Here is a 17,477-nt window from a genome sequence, read left to right on the forward strand (position 1 = left end):
CACTGGCAGATACAATTATCCGATTATCCCTTGCACCCCACCCAATCCCTACCCACGAAGACTTTTATGGGTCCGCGCATGGTAAGTGTTGATTGATAGATGCACAGAAATGTTTCACAAACCATTTGGATCATAAACTTAAAATTTTTGACTTAATTGTTAACCTTTTAAGAAACAAGTATTCCTATAATGTTTCGATTATGTTGGAATAAATAAAATGAAATTCGTTTAAAAAAAGAAAAAGAACTGACCTCAAACAATTTTCGTAATTTGCAATTGAGTGTTAATTAAAAATAATGATTAAAAAATAAACGTTATTTCCTGCAGGCAAAATACTACCTGTTTGCATATGATTAAAAATAATGTTGTTATTCAAAACATTTGGTATTCCCGTAAGAGCAAGTTTGGTACATATAAAATAATTTGACACTTTACGCTATTTCTCTGAAAATCTATTAAATTGAAATAAACGCACCAAATAACAATTCAAGTTTACATTTATTTGCTTTGTTCATTTCTGTTTAACAATGCAATGTAGTTAAAACAACATTTAAGAAACTGATAATGATAAATATTGTTCTTAATATCTGAAGTAATTATACGAATATGAAACGTCAATTGTTAATAATAATAAGTAGTAATTTATTTAATTTAAATTTCACAATTCATATTTGTGAGAAGAAAAAGACGAGAACACAAAACATCAATTTACTTTTGTATCCACGTTTTCAAAAACTCATCTCAAATGTATGAAGATTTAGCACAGTTTGATTGTACCTTATTCTAAATCAATTTCGGATTTTTTTTAGTTACGTCTGAAATAACAGTTTTGTTATTAGAAAAAAAATACAAATGAATTCTAAAGAGTCCTCATAAAAAAGTTATTACTTACTTACTCTAAGTTTTGCTGTTGAAAGACGGGAGGTGTTGAAATCTCTAACTATAAAAGTCTATTCACTTTACAGCAATATGAATTATTCTTTATATAAAGCCACTCTTATACATTTTGATCGAGAGCGAGCACCACAAACAAATGATGTATCAACGAAAGAAAAAAATCCGTTTCACGTTTTAAAAAAAGCGTTACAGATTGTCAATACAAATGAACACATAGGGTGAAAATAAGTGGTAGTCAAACAAACCCCGTTCCTTCAAAGGGTGCGAGAAGTCAATACCTAAAGCTCGATTGTGTTTACACAGACCCTCTTATTCGCACTTCTCTCCTGTCATATTATCATCGTCGAAGACGTTAACTTCGTACAAACAAAGCGGATTACGACATAAGCATTGATCACTGTTTTCGATGTCGTGCATGGTTGAGAGTTTCTCATTTTCCTGAGTACACAGCAAGAGGAGCGATTGAAAAATCTCAAGTGTTTCGTTCGCAGTTGGTCACAAAGAACGTCGCCCTTTCTTCACTTGATTGTCTTGAAACTGTCGATTTTTGACCGACCCCACGACTGTTTCCATAATCAGTGCCTGACTCTTTGACAACTAACGTCGAATCCATGTCTACCGGTTTCACGTCTCTAACTGAGAGAGATTTTGTCCTTTCTATCTGCGGGCTCTCGATGTCCAAACTTTTCAAATGCTCATCAATCGGAGTAACCCCTTGGTTCTCTTTGATATATCTCTCATCGTCGTCCTTAAGCTCATTCTCATCTTGGTCAATCTTTTCGGACTCGACATGATCCCCCCTCGCCTGGGTAACGGCACTGTCTCTGGGGTCAGTTTTATCTCCCGAGGCCAAAGTCTGATCTATAAAATCCATGGCCCGCCGAGCTTCGTTTATCGTATCAGCGATATCATGCATGGATTCCTGATACAGATTACTATAACCCGTATGTAAGCCCTTAGAAATCCCCTCTTGGACTCCTCGAGCTGTTGGGGAATCTCCTTTGCTTTTAGATTCCCCACTTTTTGACCTTACGACCTCTTCGATGACATCACAGTTGGTGTCTTGTCGAGACCAGCGTGGAACCATGATTTCTCCCGACGAAATGTTGCTCAGTTCTCTTATGACGTCATCACCTGATTTATACGCAATCCGGATAGACATGCGTACGTCAGAGGGAGCTTCGCTAAACACTTTTGTGGATCGAGTGAGGTTGCTCTCTTCTCTTTCGGTGATGTCCGTAAGATTGCATATCTGTGGAAGGATTCTAGTACTTTGTTTTGGGTTTGCAGTTTTTCCGCCGTTGTGCATCTGCAAGGCAGTCATAGATAGAGGAACAAACGCGGCGCTTTCCCCAGATTGCTGCAGATCGTCTGTTACAGTGTTAAATTTTTGATTACTATTTCTTGAGCTTGATATCTGAGAATTGCTCGCATTAGCATCAAAATCGTCATTGCTATCGTCATCTTCATCGTCATCATTATCATCACCAATATAATCTCCTTCATCGTCCAACTTGAGCCGGGGTACATCCTGGTTAGTGGAGCTTTTATCGGGTGTGTACGAATCCTCGTACTCATCGTCGGCGTCAGAATACGAATAGTCAGAGAGGTGATAATGAGGGGTCTGGTAGTCAGTGTTTTCAGATATGCGACTTTGAGGCGGCGCAATGGGATACAAGGATGTTTTTCTCGTGTATTTATTAAGGGAATCGTGATAAACTGGGCGAATGTTCATCATCTCTAAAGAATACTCCTCGTTTGGTACGTATGAACCTCGGAGACGAGGCCGTGAGTTGGTTTTGTTCAGTCGTTTGACGCGTTTACTATTCATCAATGAAGAATGAACGAAATGGACGTTTCGGTTCGCATCAAATACTTTTTGATATCGATTCTTGAAGTCCTTTAATTCCTTGGAGGTAACACTAGCCGTGTCTTGCTGTAGGCGCACCGGAAACCCATTCAGCATCGATACATCACTCTGTAAGCGTTGATCGCCAAACTGATTCAAAACGAGGTCGAAATCAGAATCATAACCGGAAGTCCGTGTTTCCGTATCCGTTGTCACGGTTTTGGTTTCGCTGTTATCTTTTTCTTGTCTCTTTGCTGGCTTTCTCCCTCTGGTTTGTTTATGACACTTGCTACAGTTTCTTTTGGTGTGTTTGCACAGGGAGTTTATTGGCATGGCTTGAAAAAGGTGATTGGTTGTGTTACAAGCGTCATATTTTGTTCCCATCTCAAGTTGATAACTCTGGCTTCTGCTAGTATACATTCCATTTCTGTAATCATTGATAAACCTGGCCTTTAATAACTCGGGGTCTGTTTTCTCTTTTACCATTTGTCTGAAACATGAAAACCTTTGTTAGGAGATAAACGCATCGATAGTCTATAACGTTAGGTAATACACACGTTTAAACATTAATACATCTAAAAAGTTTATCTTGTATTGCATTGGTTTTTTTTCAATCTACCCAAATCTATCCAGAAGCAAACTGTCTGCGAAATACTTAAAGACAGTCTTGATTTCTCAAGAAAATAGTGTCAAGAACAAACTATCAATGATTCTTTAAAATTTGACATGACAAGTCATGATCAAGTTTAAAAGAATCAAAACATATTAACCTTAATACTCACTTAATTTTGATTGGTAGATTGTCCAGACTACGACTCACGGCCTGATTGGTCCGTTCACGTTCCTTCTGGAGCTTAAGGATGTACCTCTCGGACACCTCGCGACTTGACAACCCCTGCAGTGGGTCCGGTTTCGCCGACAGTCCTATGCGGGCCGGTGGGACACGGAGAGATGCCGCGGTGGGGATCGTCCCTCCTTTGATAAGATCCTGCCAGGCGGAGGACTCTTCCTTCGTGGCCACTTCCTCTCGGCTGCAAAGATAACTAAATTCAACAACTGTTTCCAGCTATTCTGAAGTTTTGATCTACAATTGCTCGATCTGTTGGTATTATTAAAGTGTCCCCTGATTTGTATGTCTTCCGAGTTTTGGGCGTTTTTTAAGGCACAATTTGTGAAAACTGTCATGTGCTTCAATTTAATATGGGTTGGTTTCAACTTTGTTTAAAACATTTTACAGGAACAACTTCGTTTATTGTACTTTGATCGACTCTTTTGGATAAATGAGGTATATAGGAAAGGAATAACATATATTTCAGGAGATGTTTGTAGTACATTTCTAGCATACATACAAATGAAATACTATGAAATTGTTATACACTGTGAACTTTGGCAGTATATCTTTATCTGCAGGCTCTTTGAATTTTGAGGGGTTTTTTTGCTATACACCATTCTCGCTAATTACAATGTAAGAAGATTTATTCTAAAACAACACAACTATAACCTCTATACAGTCAATCAGTTACTCCTAAGTCAGTTTTAATTCATCACTAATGTACAGAGCCATTTTAGCAAGCGCTTGGACTTTGGATAGTTGGCGTCAAACAGCAATGTGACTTAGGCCTGTATTTCATTGTCAGCCACTCAGCCATTGCTCTTTGAAATCAACAAGATGTTTGTTTCTGGCTTTTTAGCAAAGACTGCGTAATATGTGCATATTTCATCTGAAACCAGCGCCATTTTTTAACTTGTTTTGATTGTAAAATGGTTCTATACTCAATAGTAGGAGTGACGCCAGCCCACACACATGTGTCATATGTCATTCTGACCCTTTGTTTTTCTATTTTCGGTCACGAAATAATTATGCTTTTAAAAAAAGATGTTTGCCTTCCGCAACAGAGAAACTGAAAACTGAATTGATCTGTTAACCTAAACAGTGCATATTTACATACGTACCCTGTCCAGCTAAGTTTCCTTAAACACACTCGGCCACGACATTTAGCTTCCGTTTTCGCCATAATCAAATTTACATCCAACATGTATACTTTACCGCCATTATTTGTTTAGCAGGATTCGCTTTTTTTTCAGCAGTACACGTATATAAATCTGAAGCCTTTCACAAAAATCCCTTTTACGCTAAAGCGATTTTCTAGATAAATGTGTTGATAACCTTTTTTCGAAGTGTTAGAAATGTTTAGAATGAATAAATAGAAGAAAAACCACCACTTTTTTTTAATGAAGATTGTGAATCAATTTGACGGTCTTAATCCCGTGAATTCGTTGATCCTAATGGCTTCTTTTGTAGGTATTTGTAGGTATTAATGAGAATTTTATGTATAACGTATGTCAAAAATTTTTCAATGAAATTAATAAGCAAGAGGTTGTAAGAAATCGATATAAGCGAGAGAAAGTTTTTCCGCTTTTTATTTGGGAACCGTTAAAGTTACAAATATTGGTTTTGTATACTCTAATTAACAGGGCTTTGTCCTAACTCCTGGCTAAACTCTTAAGCCTATTTATTGGTTAAATGCCGTCGTGTATTTGCTACTTAATGTAAAAGTTGCGTAATCTCGTAACTTTCTGGCAGAGAAATTTGTTTTGTTGTAATCCACGGGGCGCGTTATGAGAAAAATGACAGATTTAAATCTGAATCTATGTAAGTACTTCTGACCGTGCAGTGTAGCCTGTTCAAATTCACAAATATTAATTGGATTTGTCTTATCAAAAATATGCACCTTATTACAAACTGCAGGTGCTTACACTTTTTTTTCTTTATTCCGAAAACTAAACACACATTCTTTATCAAATCATTGCATTGAACGTTATATATTTTAGTCAAATTAACTTTCGAAAAATATCAAATTCCTGAATATGTTTCAAAATCACAAATCAAAAACAAATTCTGTATATTTGAAATCGCGAATTTAAAATACCCCTGTATATGACACCAATGCCTGTATATTAGATGATTAAACCAGACGAGTTTAGTTTGCATCATGATTAATTAACATTATGATCAGTGCTTGATAAGATAATAAGAGTTCATGTACATGTATCAATTTATCAGATAATGACGACTTTAGATTTTATCATTGGATATCGCAGACCTTGATAATCTGGCGAGTCATGGACCTGTATATTGGAACTATCGCCCAAAGAGTCAATTCTTATCGTTCTTCAAGCAAAATATAAAATCAAAAATGAAGTGCATTGCCATATCCTCTTTTTTCATTAATTGTCTCGTTTCTTTATCTTGCGGAATGAGTAGACGAGCATATATTAGAAGAAAAGACTTTTGTATAATATGTATTTTAAATTTTTCATTTTTTTTGTTGCACCCCCCCCCCCCCTTAATCTTGTCAAAATTTAAAGACCACCGCAGGTTTTTAAGTATTCTTAACTGAACCTTTTCATGTACTGCGATCAATGCACGACAAAAGAGGTATAAATGGCCCGCTTACATGTAGGACATATAAAAAGACCGAACTTATCTAGTTTAAGAAGTGTATTATCAATAATCAGTTCCTAAAGATCAAATAAAAGAAGAAAAATGGGGGCGATCACGTGACATGACTCGTGGCGTGTGTCGTCTGCCTTCTTTGAAGAACAAAGTGCAACCGGTTTAAATGAATTTATAAAACTGAGACATGCATTTTGCATTTGCATTTTAAAAAGCTTGGGCTTGGTAAACACTGCTTTTGTATTCAGTTCAGTGTGCTTATTGTTTTGAGGTTTGTTTTTCGAAAATATTTTGTTAATACGATATAAAGAATGATAAATCTTTGCGATTATGTTTCATAAGTCTTAAGGCATGTTAAGTGCAACGGAATTTAGAAATTTTTTTTAGGAATTTAGAAATTTTTTTTAAAGAAATATAAGCATCCCTTTTGGCAATATATATCTGATATTTTTTTTATCATATACTGGGGAGAAACCACAAAGAATTATATATCGTCTTAAAATGTAAAATTTATTGACATCCTTCGTCCTCAGTATGAAAAAGATGGATTTAAAAATGATGCCCTGAAAAAAACTATGCTTTGATGACAAATCTCTAGTATATACAAAAATTGGTCCCAAATTAATGTCAACCAACGCATTGACCTTTGCGTTAAATTTTGTTCAAATAAATTTGTAAAAGATGGTTAGATGGTAATGATGACTTGTTTATTTCAGAAGGGAATATACATGTATCAATGAATTCAAGAAATCTTGGTGTTTCCAATATCTAAAAAATGGCAATGTCTGTCTAATGAACACAAGGCTGGAAGACAGACAGTCAGACAAGATGCCTGGCGTCATGAACGAGGATATGCAGGGGGGTTGGGGGTGATCGTTGGTGAAACTTTCAGTGAAAGGAGGCTGGGTGGTCAACAAATTAACCATTAGATCTACCTAAAATTCTAAGATATGATTTGTTCAGCTATACAATGTGATGTAGCAAAGAAAAAAATAATTTATTAGATTTTACCCATTTTCCTTAATTTTAATATAGATTTTCTTTTAAAGGAGATCAATACAGTTTAAAAATGGTCCAAACATTCGAGCCCTCTTAACTTGTGGCATGGTCCAACATTTTAAAAGAAACTAGATCGAGTAGAATAACCTGAAAAGTGGTTTCGAGACTCATAAAACGTAATAAAATATTCAGTCATATATTGTGTATGTCTGTTGTACCTTTTGGTTATTGAACGAAATTAACTTCTAAAATTTGGAGACCAACGTCCTTGCGTCAAATAACAAACACAAATATTTAGAGACAACAATTCACTGACTCCCTCTTAAACACCCAAGGGTTGAAGAAAGGTTACAAAAGACTAATATTTTCACACTTTTGGGCTACTTCCGAGATCGGCTGTACAAGAATATTTTCGTGTTTTCTTTTTGCATGTCAGACTTTGATATATTTGAATGTTGAAGGTAATCAAACCTTGGGTAATACGTTCAAGTGAATAAAGGTCAGTTTTGATTATTTCTACTCAATAGACCGCGAATTGTTGTTGCAAGTGTCAAAGCGAAGAGAGAAAAAGTGTCAAAGATAGTTTTTAAACCATAAGTGTAGTTATCAAGTTAGAATCAACAATGTATTATAATTCTATTTGATATTAAGTTTCAATAAACAGCTGCATGTACATTATGTACATGTAAGCATGATTTCGCAATTACTACATATAGTATAATGGCATTTGATTTCATTTGTAGAATTCAATAAAGCACGTGCTTTAATGAAAATATTTCATGGGCTAAAATTTTTATAAATTTTTTTTATAAAAAAATTAAGCTGTGTGTTTCTTATTACAGATCAGAAATAAAGCTTTACATATCTGTTCGGGGATTTTTTTTTTCTTTTTTCTGTGTGTTTTGTGTTTTTGGGTTTTTAAGCCTTTAAAGCCAGCGTGATAGCGTTAGCTTAGAATCTGTTCAGAACAGCATGTATTATTTTGTAAGCATAATAAATATTGAAATCGAGCAATCAACAAAGAAGGTTTTGAAATGGCACAAGCCATGTGAATATATCATACTGAACACAGAACTATACAGAACTTGGTGAAGTACAGCTAAACTGGTATATATGTATAATAGAGATTTATTCTCATTTATCAATGTCATCCCGTTTAATTAAACTGTTTATTGGACAGGACTGGTAATTTATCATTTATATGCCAATGATAACATTGATAAATTACGTAGATGTTGATGTAAGCTATTCATATGAAATATCGACCGGGTGTAATTTTAAAAAAAATAGCATTTTATCGTTTAAGGAATTTTAAAAATTAGTTTTTGGTAAATTTTAATATGAGCAAACAAAATAAGCCGTGTACATGGATTCACAAAGCATATTTTCATTAATCTCCAAGCATATTTTAATAACTCTCCATTAGTACAAAGATTAACTTTATTCACTCTCAAAAATTGATAAAAAGATAAATATGTACATGTTTAATACTTCATTACAAAATATACTTGAAAAATAACGTTACTGCAATAACTTATTGAATTCGCGAATAAATGCTACCGATAAACTGTGTATTAATCCAACAAACTTAACTTTAATAAAATAAATTAAAATTCGCTCTACATTTTCTACCATCAGTCAAATCACCTGATTTAATGCGAAATAGTACTTATTTTTATTATGGTACTTACACGCTGCAGCACAGACAAAGCGTCTTGATGGCATCACTGTGTCTCTGCTGTGACATCTCACCCTCAGAGTCCTCCTTAATTAACCGTTCCCCATCCTTTCCGTCAATTAGTAACACCCCAAAACTAAACCAAGTGTGTATTCCATATCCAACTTGAACATTAAATCCCCTTTGAATCCAAGTTGAAGGTTTCTTTCCGGACTTAATCTCATACATACATTTTTTTTATTCATCTAGGTGGGCTTTTAGGGGGCATTGGTCACCTTTGTTTAAAGCTAGAAAGACTTATTTTGTAAGTACTTTATTTTTTTTTTATTCGGAGTTATTAAAACTTATTTCATCAATAACGTATTAGGTTAATCAATGGTTTGTTGATTTCGTTTCTTTGAGTAATGGGACTGCATGTTTATCTTGTTAATCGAAGCTTCGAATGTCAAGAGACTTATAAAGCTAAAGACCCAAAATAAGAAAATTAAAACGGAGTAATGATATATCGACATTAAAGTTAAATTATCCGCGCTGGGAAGCAAATATTTGGTCCAATATTCTTTAATGTACGCTAAACGCTCGGTCGCCATTGAATTTGACACACACTAATTGATCACTTGTTCAAATTTACTATATTCTTACGCAGAATGGGTTATTCTGAGAGTATCAGAAATAAACATCGACCATTAAAAAGGACTCTTTCTACTCCACAAAGCCGTATCTTTAAAGTAAATTTACATCATCTTCAAGGTGTAATTATGAAATTGACATAAATCTTTTAAATCGCCGTCTGATTTGGAAAGAGCGACTGAAACATTATGTAATGTTTAAATATTAATATGTTTTAGAAGAGTGCGGTATATATTGATTGATATAACAAACCACTTTAAATAAAATTGATTTTGTGTTTTGTACAGGGCATAAAAGGGGTGTTAGATTCGTTTAAAGTTAAATTTTTTTTTAAATTTTTTCATACATGTACTTGGAATTCGCATATTTAAACAATACAGTTAATCAGTAGAAATGCTTGTATTCATTGAGAATTGTTTTAACAAAAGGTATCCCTAAATGATGCGCTAAATTTTTTTTTTTATTTCTTAAACGTTGTAATTTGTTTATCCGCACAATTCATTACTCCGAACAATTTAAATTGAACAATATTAATAAAATAAAAGCATCGACATTGCGACATGTTTTCAATTCTTCGGGGAAGACTGGAGATAAACTAATTTGAAAATTTTCACTTAGAATGCTCTCTCTCTCTCTCTCTCTCTCTCTCTCTCTCTCTCTCTCTCTCTCTCTCTCTCTCTCTCTCTCTCTCTTGCAATACACGCCAACATCAATTTTTTTTTTCTTACCAGAACTTTTATATTGATATAGGAAATATAATCGAAGGTACAAGTTACCATAGATCTTAAGTCGGGAAATTAATTAAAAACTGCCCATATTTAATTTGCCTCTACATAAGAAGAAGGACATCCAGCCGCCAAACGGTGCGTTTTATCGGGTACTTTTATGAAGTCATGTTCAGTAAAGAAAGTTATACGAAGGCTTTGTTTAGTTTTAAAGGGGTATGCTTTTGTATCTAGATCAAAGGGTATTTGATCGTTTTTCGACATCAATAAAAATGTTCAAGTGATATGAAACGTTTTTAATTTAAACGTTTAATATTATTTATATTATAAAGAAATTTGCTTTACTTTTTTTCTAAAATGATATCTATGTCGTTGATTGTTTATATAATGAAAACAAAAATGCAATTTTATCTTTGTAATTTCAATATATGAAAATTGTCAGTAAGCAGATAAAAAAATTACAGCTTTTCATGCCAGTTTATGTTCATCAACGTTCTTGAACCGAACGGCATTAAAAACCGCCTACCCCCCCCCCCCCCCCTTGCACCTCCCGTTCATCTTTCCTATTAATCTGATAACTTAAAACTGCAAATATTTTGCATAGTATTTCTGGGGAGATAAAAGAAGTATATATACAGTGTGTGTCTGTCATTTTTTCCTTAGCTGCAAGTCTTAAGTTTTCGTTTGTCATTCCTTTTCACCCGATAGCCGTAGCTTTGTAGCTGCTATATGTACAAATCTATAAATAGAGTACACGACTGCGTAACATAAGTATACTTACCCGACATTTCTGACCACTGGGCCTCTCCACGGACGATCCATGGAGGTGAGTTTTGGAGATTTGATTCCGGCCATTTCATCAGGAAAAATATGATCCCCGTTTCAAAGCAAAATGGCACGGCCGCGCGAGATCTTTAGAACCCACCGTCCAATTTTTTAATCCCACCGCACCAATACACAATAGCCAGACGGCTGATGGAAGCGCCGTGGCTATTCACCTATTTGTCTGTAATCATATACCTGAGAGCAGGTGTGATTCGACGGGTGTATATGCAATTGTAGAATATAGACATTGTTATGCCTATTACAATCAATAATAAAGCATGTCAATATTTTTTTGTAACTGCCATTATGAGCTAGGAATCGTAACAAGGGGGAGAGAAAAAAATTGGTAAAGAATCAATGATTTGGAACCAAAATGACAGGGGTACCGGGTTCAAATGTCACAATCAGCTCGGAAGGACAAAAGAAAGAGAGAATCGGATCCGAACAATAACAATGAATACATTAAAGGTAGAATTTGGGTTTAGCCTTGTACATTCTTTTAAAATATGCTTATCATTATGCATACATGTATGATATCAAAATTCAAAGGCAATAGGTGTCCTCCTTGAACACACAAAGGCATATTTTCTTTTCTGTTTTAAAATGCATATGCATTTGAATGGAAATCTTTAAAAGTTTGATTAAACTTCAGATTAAATTGTTAAAGAGAAGTAATTTTATTTGAAATAATATATAGAATGCATAAGAGCGAAACTCAGTGGCATTTCTATAGAGAGTAAAAATTAGAAATCGATCATAAAATTAAGTGCACTTGTAATCGCCACCTCAATTTATTGATTAAGATAGAACCGATTGAAAATTTAATTATTTGCTATGATATGTTGTTTTTTCGAATATTGGAATATTTTTTGTTTAGTTGTGTATTTGTCGTTTAAAATTCATTCATTCATTCATCTTTTATTTCCTCTGTATATAGCTTATTGTTACAGGAAATACGTTACATAAATTTAATCAAAACAAAATAAAACAAACCAAGACCGTTAATAACATTAAGTCTAGGATGTCATGCGAGAAATGTTAACATAAGTTGTTCATACAAATTTTGTCATTTGTCACAGAGACGCTTAAATTTGCCACAAAAATAAATTTTCAACCTGACAAAATTGATAATCAAAGTTAAGAGGTTTGAAGAATCGGGGTGACCCCCCCCCCCCCCCCCCCCCCACGGTATCAGGAGAAAACGTACCCAAGGGAAAACGTACCCCACCGCCAAAAAAGAAATACATTTCATTTTGACAAACGGTCGAGACTTTGACATTGATGATGATACGTGTACATTACTATTTGCATATACTATAGAATAGAACTTAAAAATTTATTCTAAAACTAATGACTGACAATTTTTACCCGGTAGCAAAGATTTATAAAAGCAATGTGTGTATTTGAGTTATCTCTCCTTGTGATAATAATGTGTACATATATAAGTATACTATTATTATAAAAAGACTTTAACGAATGAATTACACCTTCCGATGTGGTCTAGTGGTTAGGATTCCTGGTTTTCACCCAGGCGGCCCGGGTTCGATTCCCGGCATCGGAACGACTCTTTTTTTTTGTTAATTTGTGATGCTCATATGATATTTTGCGTTGATTGAATCCGATGAATGTTTATTTCCTAAATATACAGTCAATTCCTGTGATTAAAAAAACAACAAACAAACTAACAGTTTTATATTAACATTCAATTACTTCTAGAGCAAAATTCCACACTATTGTATATTAGAAATTTAAACAATAAAAAACATAATGCGAGGACTTCAGTATAATATGTACGTTTTTTTTCTAAATGTGGGATTAAAGGAAGCCTCCATTCTTAACAAAAAAGTAAATAAATAAGATATTAAAAAAATATTCCGATAAAACATGCATATATGAGGATCACAGTAAGTTTCAAAAAAATTTAACGGAATAGGACGACTAAGCGATGAAAATGTCATTTTTTTCCTTCAAATTCTTGATAGATTAATTGAATATTTATTTTTAGTTGTTCACTGTTAACATGACTTTAAGTCAAAATTATAACGTTTACTACTGCAGGTTTAATAAACTTATTTTGTCTAAAAACAACAACAAATCTCCATGCAGTACAGTACATGATCTATACAACGTTTATTATTTTACATGCGCGGATCCATATTACATGTAATATATTTTGAAGGAGGCGGGGAATAACTTTTGGAGCAATGTTCTGTTCGGTTCTTGAAATAATTTCCCTCAAACATACAGATGTGTATATGTTAGATGTATATGGATTGTTGGTCACTATATAGATATATATGTACCGTTATGTGTTTGTTCTATTGTCCACGAATATTCACATGTACCGCGCGTGTACAAGTTAGATATATTATTATCCATGTAAATACTTGTACACTCTCACTGTGTTGGTAAAACGTTGTCCCACCAAAAGATTGTTCTTATCATCCACACACACACTACGGGGACCCCACACCCCCTGTTGTGATGTGAGTAGTAAAGACAAGAACTGACCGTCCTGATCGAGGAGATGAACGGTGTCACTCTGTGCATCACATATGATGATGTGACCGAGAACATCAGTGCATATTCCATAGGGATCTAACTCTGACCCTTGACCTGTGTAGGAGAACCTGTATTGTCCTGATTTATCTATTACCACAACAGCGCATATCATATAGTCTGATACACAGATATTACCATTTATGTTTTCTGTGATGTAGTGTGAATACTTGTACAGTTGTTGTCCTTTATTGTCTCTCTGCATGTTCTGTATTTCTGTTCCTGTCTTGTTGTACCTGGTGACTTTAGATTGCCCTATTTCATTGATCATCCCCACCAGTAGGTCCCTGTTGATGTGGGAGGAGTGTGTGCTGAGTGGTCCCCAGTCTCCTGTTTTAATGAAGCCCCTGATCATACATGTATTACCGGGTGATAACCTACTGATGACATTGTTCTCTCTGTCTGCAAAGATCAGATCACCGTCGTTTGTGACTGTGTGGTAGCCTTCAGTTCCACCACTGGTTTGTATCTTTTGTAGCTGATTCTTCTTCAGAGCTTGTTTTGTTTTAACAAGGTTAGCATGTATATCGCTGATCCAGAGTTGGCGTCTACCTGATTTATCTATTGATATATGATATACATCATCAACCCATGTTACTTTGTACTCCCAGACCTTGGTGACAGAGGAAGATAGAGACAGTGTTTGTTTTCTGCTTGGTTTCTCTCCCTCCTTTTTTCGCTCTTTTCCTGTTGGTTTTAACTCTGAAGAAGTATTTTCCATGGGTTTTATTTTTCTCATAGCAGGTTCTATATATGGAACACTTATATTCCCAAGTAACTTACTAATATCATCTTCGCAAAACTGCCCAAAAGTAAATTTTGGAAGGACCGGTTTGGTTGTTTCTGGAATGTGCTTGATTTCGAAATTTTCAAAATCCTCAGAAACTAAATCTTTGATATTGCTTAATGACAGGAAGCTGTGAAACTCTGTATCAAGATTTTCAAGGTAATCAATGTACTCCTCATAAGTTGTTTCTTGTAATTTTAACTTTGTGATAAGGGACTCTTCCATGGTATTTACTTCTTCTAGTTTCTTTGAAATCGCAATATCTACCAGGTTTTTGAGGGACTCGGCTTCAGCCTTCTTGAAATAGCTGATGTCATCCATTTTTTTCCTAACTGTGGCACAATCTTCTTGTACCTCAAGTTTTAAACTTTTGGAAGTTGAGAGAAAATACGCTCGGTTATTGAATATTTTTGTCTGGCAACATACAAACCTTTCAGCTAACTTTTCTTCCAGGTCGTCAAATTGATGACCAAGGTGTTCTTTCATGAAGGTACACCTAGAACATAAAGGCTCACTGCAATCTTTACAAAGGACATTTATTTGTCGTGTTGGGTGTAGCTTGCATTTTTCTGCAGGAACACGAAGTTTGCGTTGTCTGTAATGCACTAATTCGTGTTTCTTGGTTTCTGGACTCTTCTGATGGTCATCCCTGCATTGTTCACACATTGGCTGGTGGCAATCATTGCAGTAAAATTGGCAGGGGTTCCCACAGGCTTCGGTGCCACACATCGATAAATGCTGGACTCTGTCGGGTTTGTTCTCTTTAAACATAGCAATCTTTGAAAAAATTATCATAATTGTGTATATGTAACATACTAACCAACAGAGCTATTGCTAATTACAACTTATCATACTATTTTCAAGGAAGTATCGTAAATCAAAATTTTATTTGAATTGTTTAATGAATAATTGATAAGTGATTTCAGAATTTAAGATGAAGATTTTGCCTGTTTTTTTTTTATGTAAAATTTTGAAACACTTGGATAGTAATCTTTAAATAATATGGCTGTTCCCTGAGTATAACTTTTAATTTACGAATACGAATACCTTAACGTTAAAATAACTGTCTTGATAAAATGACGTATTCGTTCTCCAGTTTGAGTAAATTAGAAGTTATACTAGGGAAGAAATCATTCAGATTAATAAAAAAAAAAGGTTAAATACTAACATGATTTGAGTTTAGAATTTTGATGCATATAATAGTATATCAATATGGACTTTCATTGGTAAATAAACCTATTAAGTGTACATATTAACAGTGAAATGATCTTGTATGGCTAAAACGAAATTCATCTTGATAAAAAAAAGGAAATTATTTTAGTTATTTCTCTTTCATCTACATTGAAAACGAAAGTAAAATATTCAATTAGAATTGAATTTTATTTTAAAATGCATAACCAATGAAATGTAACATTTTATTTTTCAAAATGGTTTTTATTTTCAAAATTTATAATATTCCGTACACGTAAAATAAATCTGAAGTATGATTCTCGATTTGTTTTCTCTCACTCAGTTCAGGTTCCTATCAATCACGTCTTTGAAAAACATTGGTTTGTTTTTGTTTTGCATTTAGATGCACTTTAATCGATGTTTGGAAGGAAAAGACATCGGTAATGTTCTATGAAATGTAAATTAAAATGAATTTGTTTTGAACAATTCACCCTCGTTTTAAATTCTCTACTTACATTTGTAATTAACTATCGTGTCCTTTTGCAGGGAAGATTTACATATGGAATGCGATAGGGGACAATGCCTTATTTGTGTATTTAAATAACTTACTTGTTCTAATTTTCAAACTTTTGTTATCATTTGTTTACCGTCGTTATTTAAGACATACCGCGTTTGTCGTGTAAATGGAAAATGGCACAAGAAAGTCACAACCCTTCAATGCTAGTTCAATTAAAGCAATATGAGCTGCAATTTTTTTAATTAAATTTTGTAAACAAAAATTTTATTTTCTACTAAAATGACAAAAATATTATGGTTTTTAAAATTCTTTTCGCCATTTTTTGTGATAAGGGCCGTTAAGGAGCCTTAATTTGAGCAAATTTGAATTATTGTCGTCTTGTACAAAAATTCAGGTGCTATATGTTTCTCAGAAGAGATATCTTTCCTCTTTCAAAAATTAATGATTTTTTCCAACCTTATTTATCATAAAGATATAAGTTACTGCAGACTAAGGATACCAGCAGGGTTTTACAGCAAAATTAAATTCTAAAAAAACCCAGCTCATATTGCTTTAACCTGTGCATGAATGCTAAAATTACATAAAAGGTATTTGTATTATTTGAATACTTTACAATATTTCAGCATTGAATCATTACCCGAACAGTGTGTACATTAAATTGAATAACGTTAATCGTTTACCAATACAATAATGATCATTGAATATACTTGAAAACTAATCGAGCGTTGGTGTTGCTTTGTCCTACATAAAGATTGTTATCATATAAAAACAAACTACGAGAATAATATATCCCTTTTTTTCTGTAAGTAGCAGAGACAACAAGTGACCGTCCTAACCTAGGAGTTAAACTGCTTTAGTCATACAATTACACACCACGATGTGACCAAAAATATCAATATATATTCCACCACTAGAGGAATAAACCCTGTTTAGCTAGCGCTGAGTCTATGTTTTCCCGATTTATTCTTCCCACTCACAGTCTGAAAGAAACACATCCCCACTCAGTCTAATGTTTTCTGTAATGTAGTTTGGTAAATAAGATTCTGTCATTCCTTGGCCCTATTAATGCTCTGTTGATTTCCTGAACCTGGTTCCAGGGCCATATAGACGTTAAATGAGCTTACCTTTGGTTAAAAGTGAAGTTATATTGTTGCTCTTTTATCATCAATCTCGTTTTTAACAGACTTTGTCACAGAAGGAATTTTGAGCAATCTTTTGTGCAATTTTTGGGGGAAAATACAAACTTTGAGGTTTGGACACTTAGCAAACTAATACGGCGTGTGATATCGGAATAATACAATATCAGAAAATATAGCCTACAGAGACTGATGATAAAAGAGCAACTATTTAACCCTACTTTTAACCAAATATTATGAAATTAATA

General features: G+C 34.1%; 2 protein-coding genes and 1 non-coding gene across 4 annotated transcripts; 1 reads left to right on the forward strand and 2 right to left on the reverse strand.

The window, feature by feature from the left end:
- Positions 1-479: 479 nt before the first annotated feature.
- LOC128160315 (uncharacterized) lies at positions 480-11,268 on the reverse strand. 2 transcript variants are annotated; one of them, XM_052823613.1, is made up of 3 exons: positions 11,017-11,268; positions 3,529-3,777; positions 480-3,236 (listed from the first exon to the last, which is right to left on the reverse strand). In XM_052823613.1, exons 1-3 carry the CDS (start codon positions 11,088-11,090, stop codon positions 1,370-1,372), a joined length of 2,190 nt encoding a protein of 729 aa, XP_052679573.1. In that variant the 5' UTR covers positions 11,091-11,268; the 3' UTR covers positions 480-1,369. The 2 variants fall into 2 exon arrangements, with proteins under 2 accessions (XP_052679573.1, XP_052679572.1); XM_052823612.1 differs by lacking the exon at positions 11,017-11,268 and adding an exon at positions 8,894-9,817.
- Positions 11,269-12,549: 1,281 nt separating this feature from the next.
- On the forward strand, positions 12,550-12,621 carry Trnae-uuc (transfer RNA glutamic acid (anticodon UUC)). The gene has a single exon. It is a non-coding gene; the product is annotated as a tRNA-Glu (tRNA).
- An 810-nt stretch (positions 12,622-13,431) lies between these two features.
- LOC128161018 (uncharacterized) lies at positions 13,432-14,727 on the reverse strand. Its single transcript, XM_052824283.1, has one exon. The coding sequence runs from the start codon at positions 14,725-14,727 to the stop codon at positions 13,432-13,434; it is 1,296 nt and encodes a 431-aa protein (XP_052680243.1).
- Positions 14,728-17,477: the final 2,750 nt, after the last annotated feature.

The sequence above is a fragment of the Crassostrea angulata genome, chromosome 8 (assembly GCF_025612915.1).
Source record: "Crassostrea angulata isolate pt1a10 chromosome 8, ASM2561291v2, whole genome shotgun sequence".
In the NCBI taxonomy this organism is placed as follows: Eukaryota; Metazoa; Mollusca; class Bivalvia; order Ostreida; family Ostreidae; genus Magallana; species Magallana angulata.

Coding starts and splice junctions, on each gene's coding strand:
- LOC128160315 (XM_052823612.1), bottom strand. CDS start 9,108: ATGTATGAGATTAAGTCCGGAAAGAAACCTTCAACTTGGATTCAAAGG. Junction 3,778..8,893: donor CTTTGTCTGTGCTGCAGCGT/GTAAGTACCATA, acceptor TTATCTTTGCAG/CCGAGAGGAAGTGGCCACGA. Junction 3,237..3,528: donor AATCTACCAATCAAAATTAA/GTGAGTATTAAG, acceptor TTCATGTTTCAG/ACAAATGGTAAAAGAGAAAA.
- LOC128161018 (XM_052824283.1), bottom strand. CDS start 14,727: ATGGATGACATCAGCTATTTCAAGAAGGCTGAAGCCGAGTCCCTCAAA.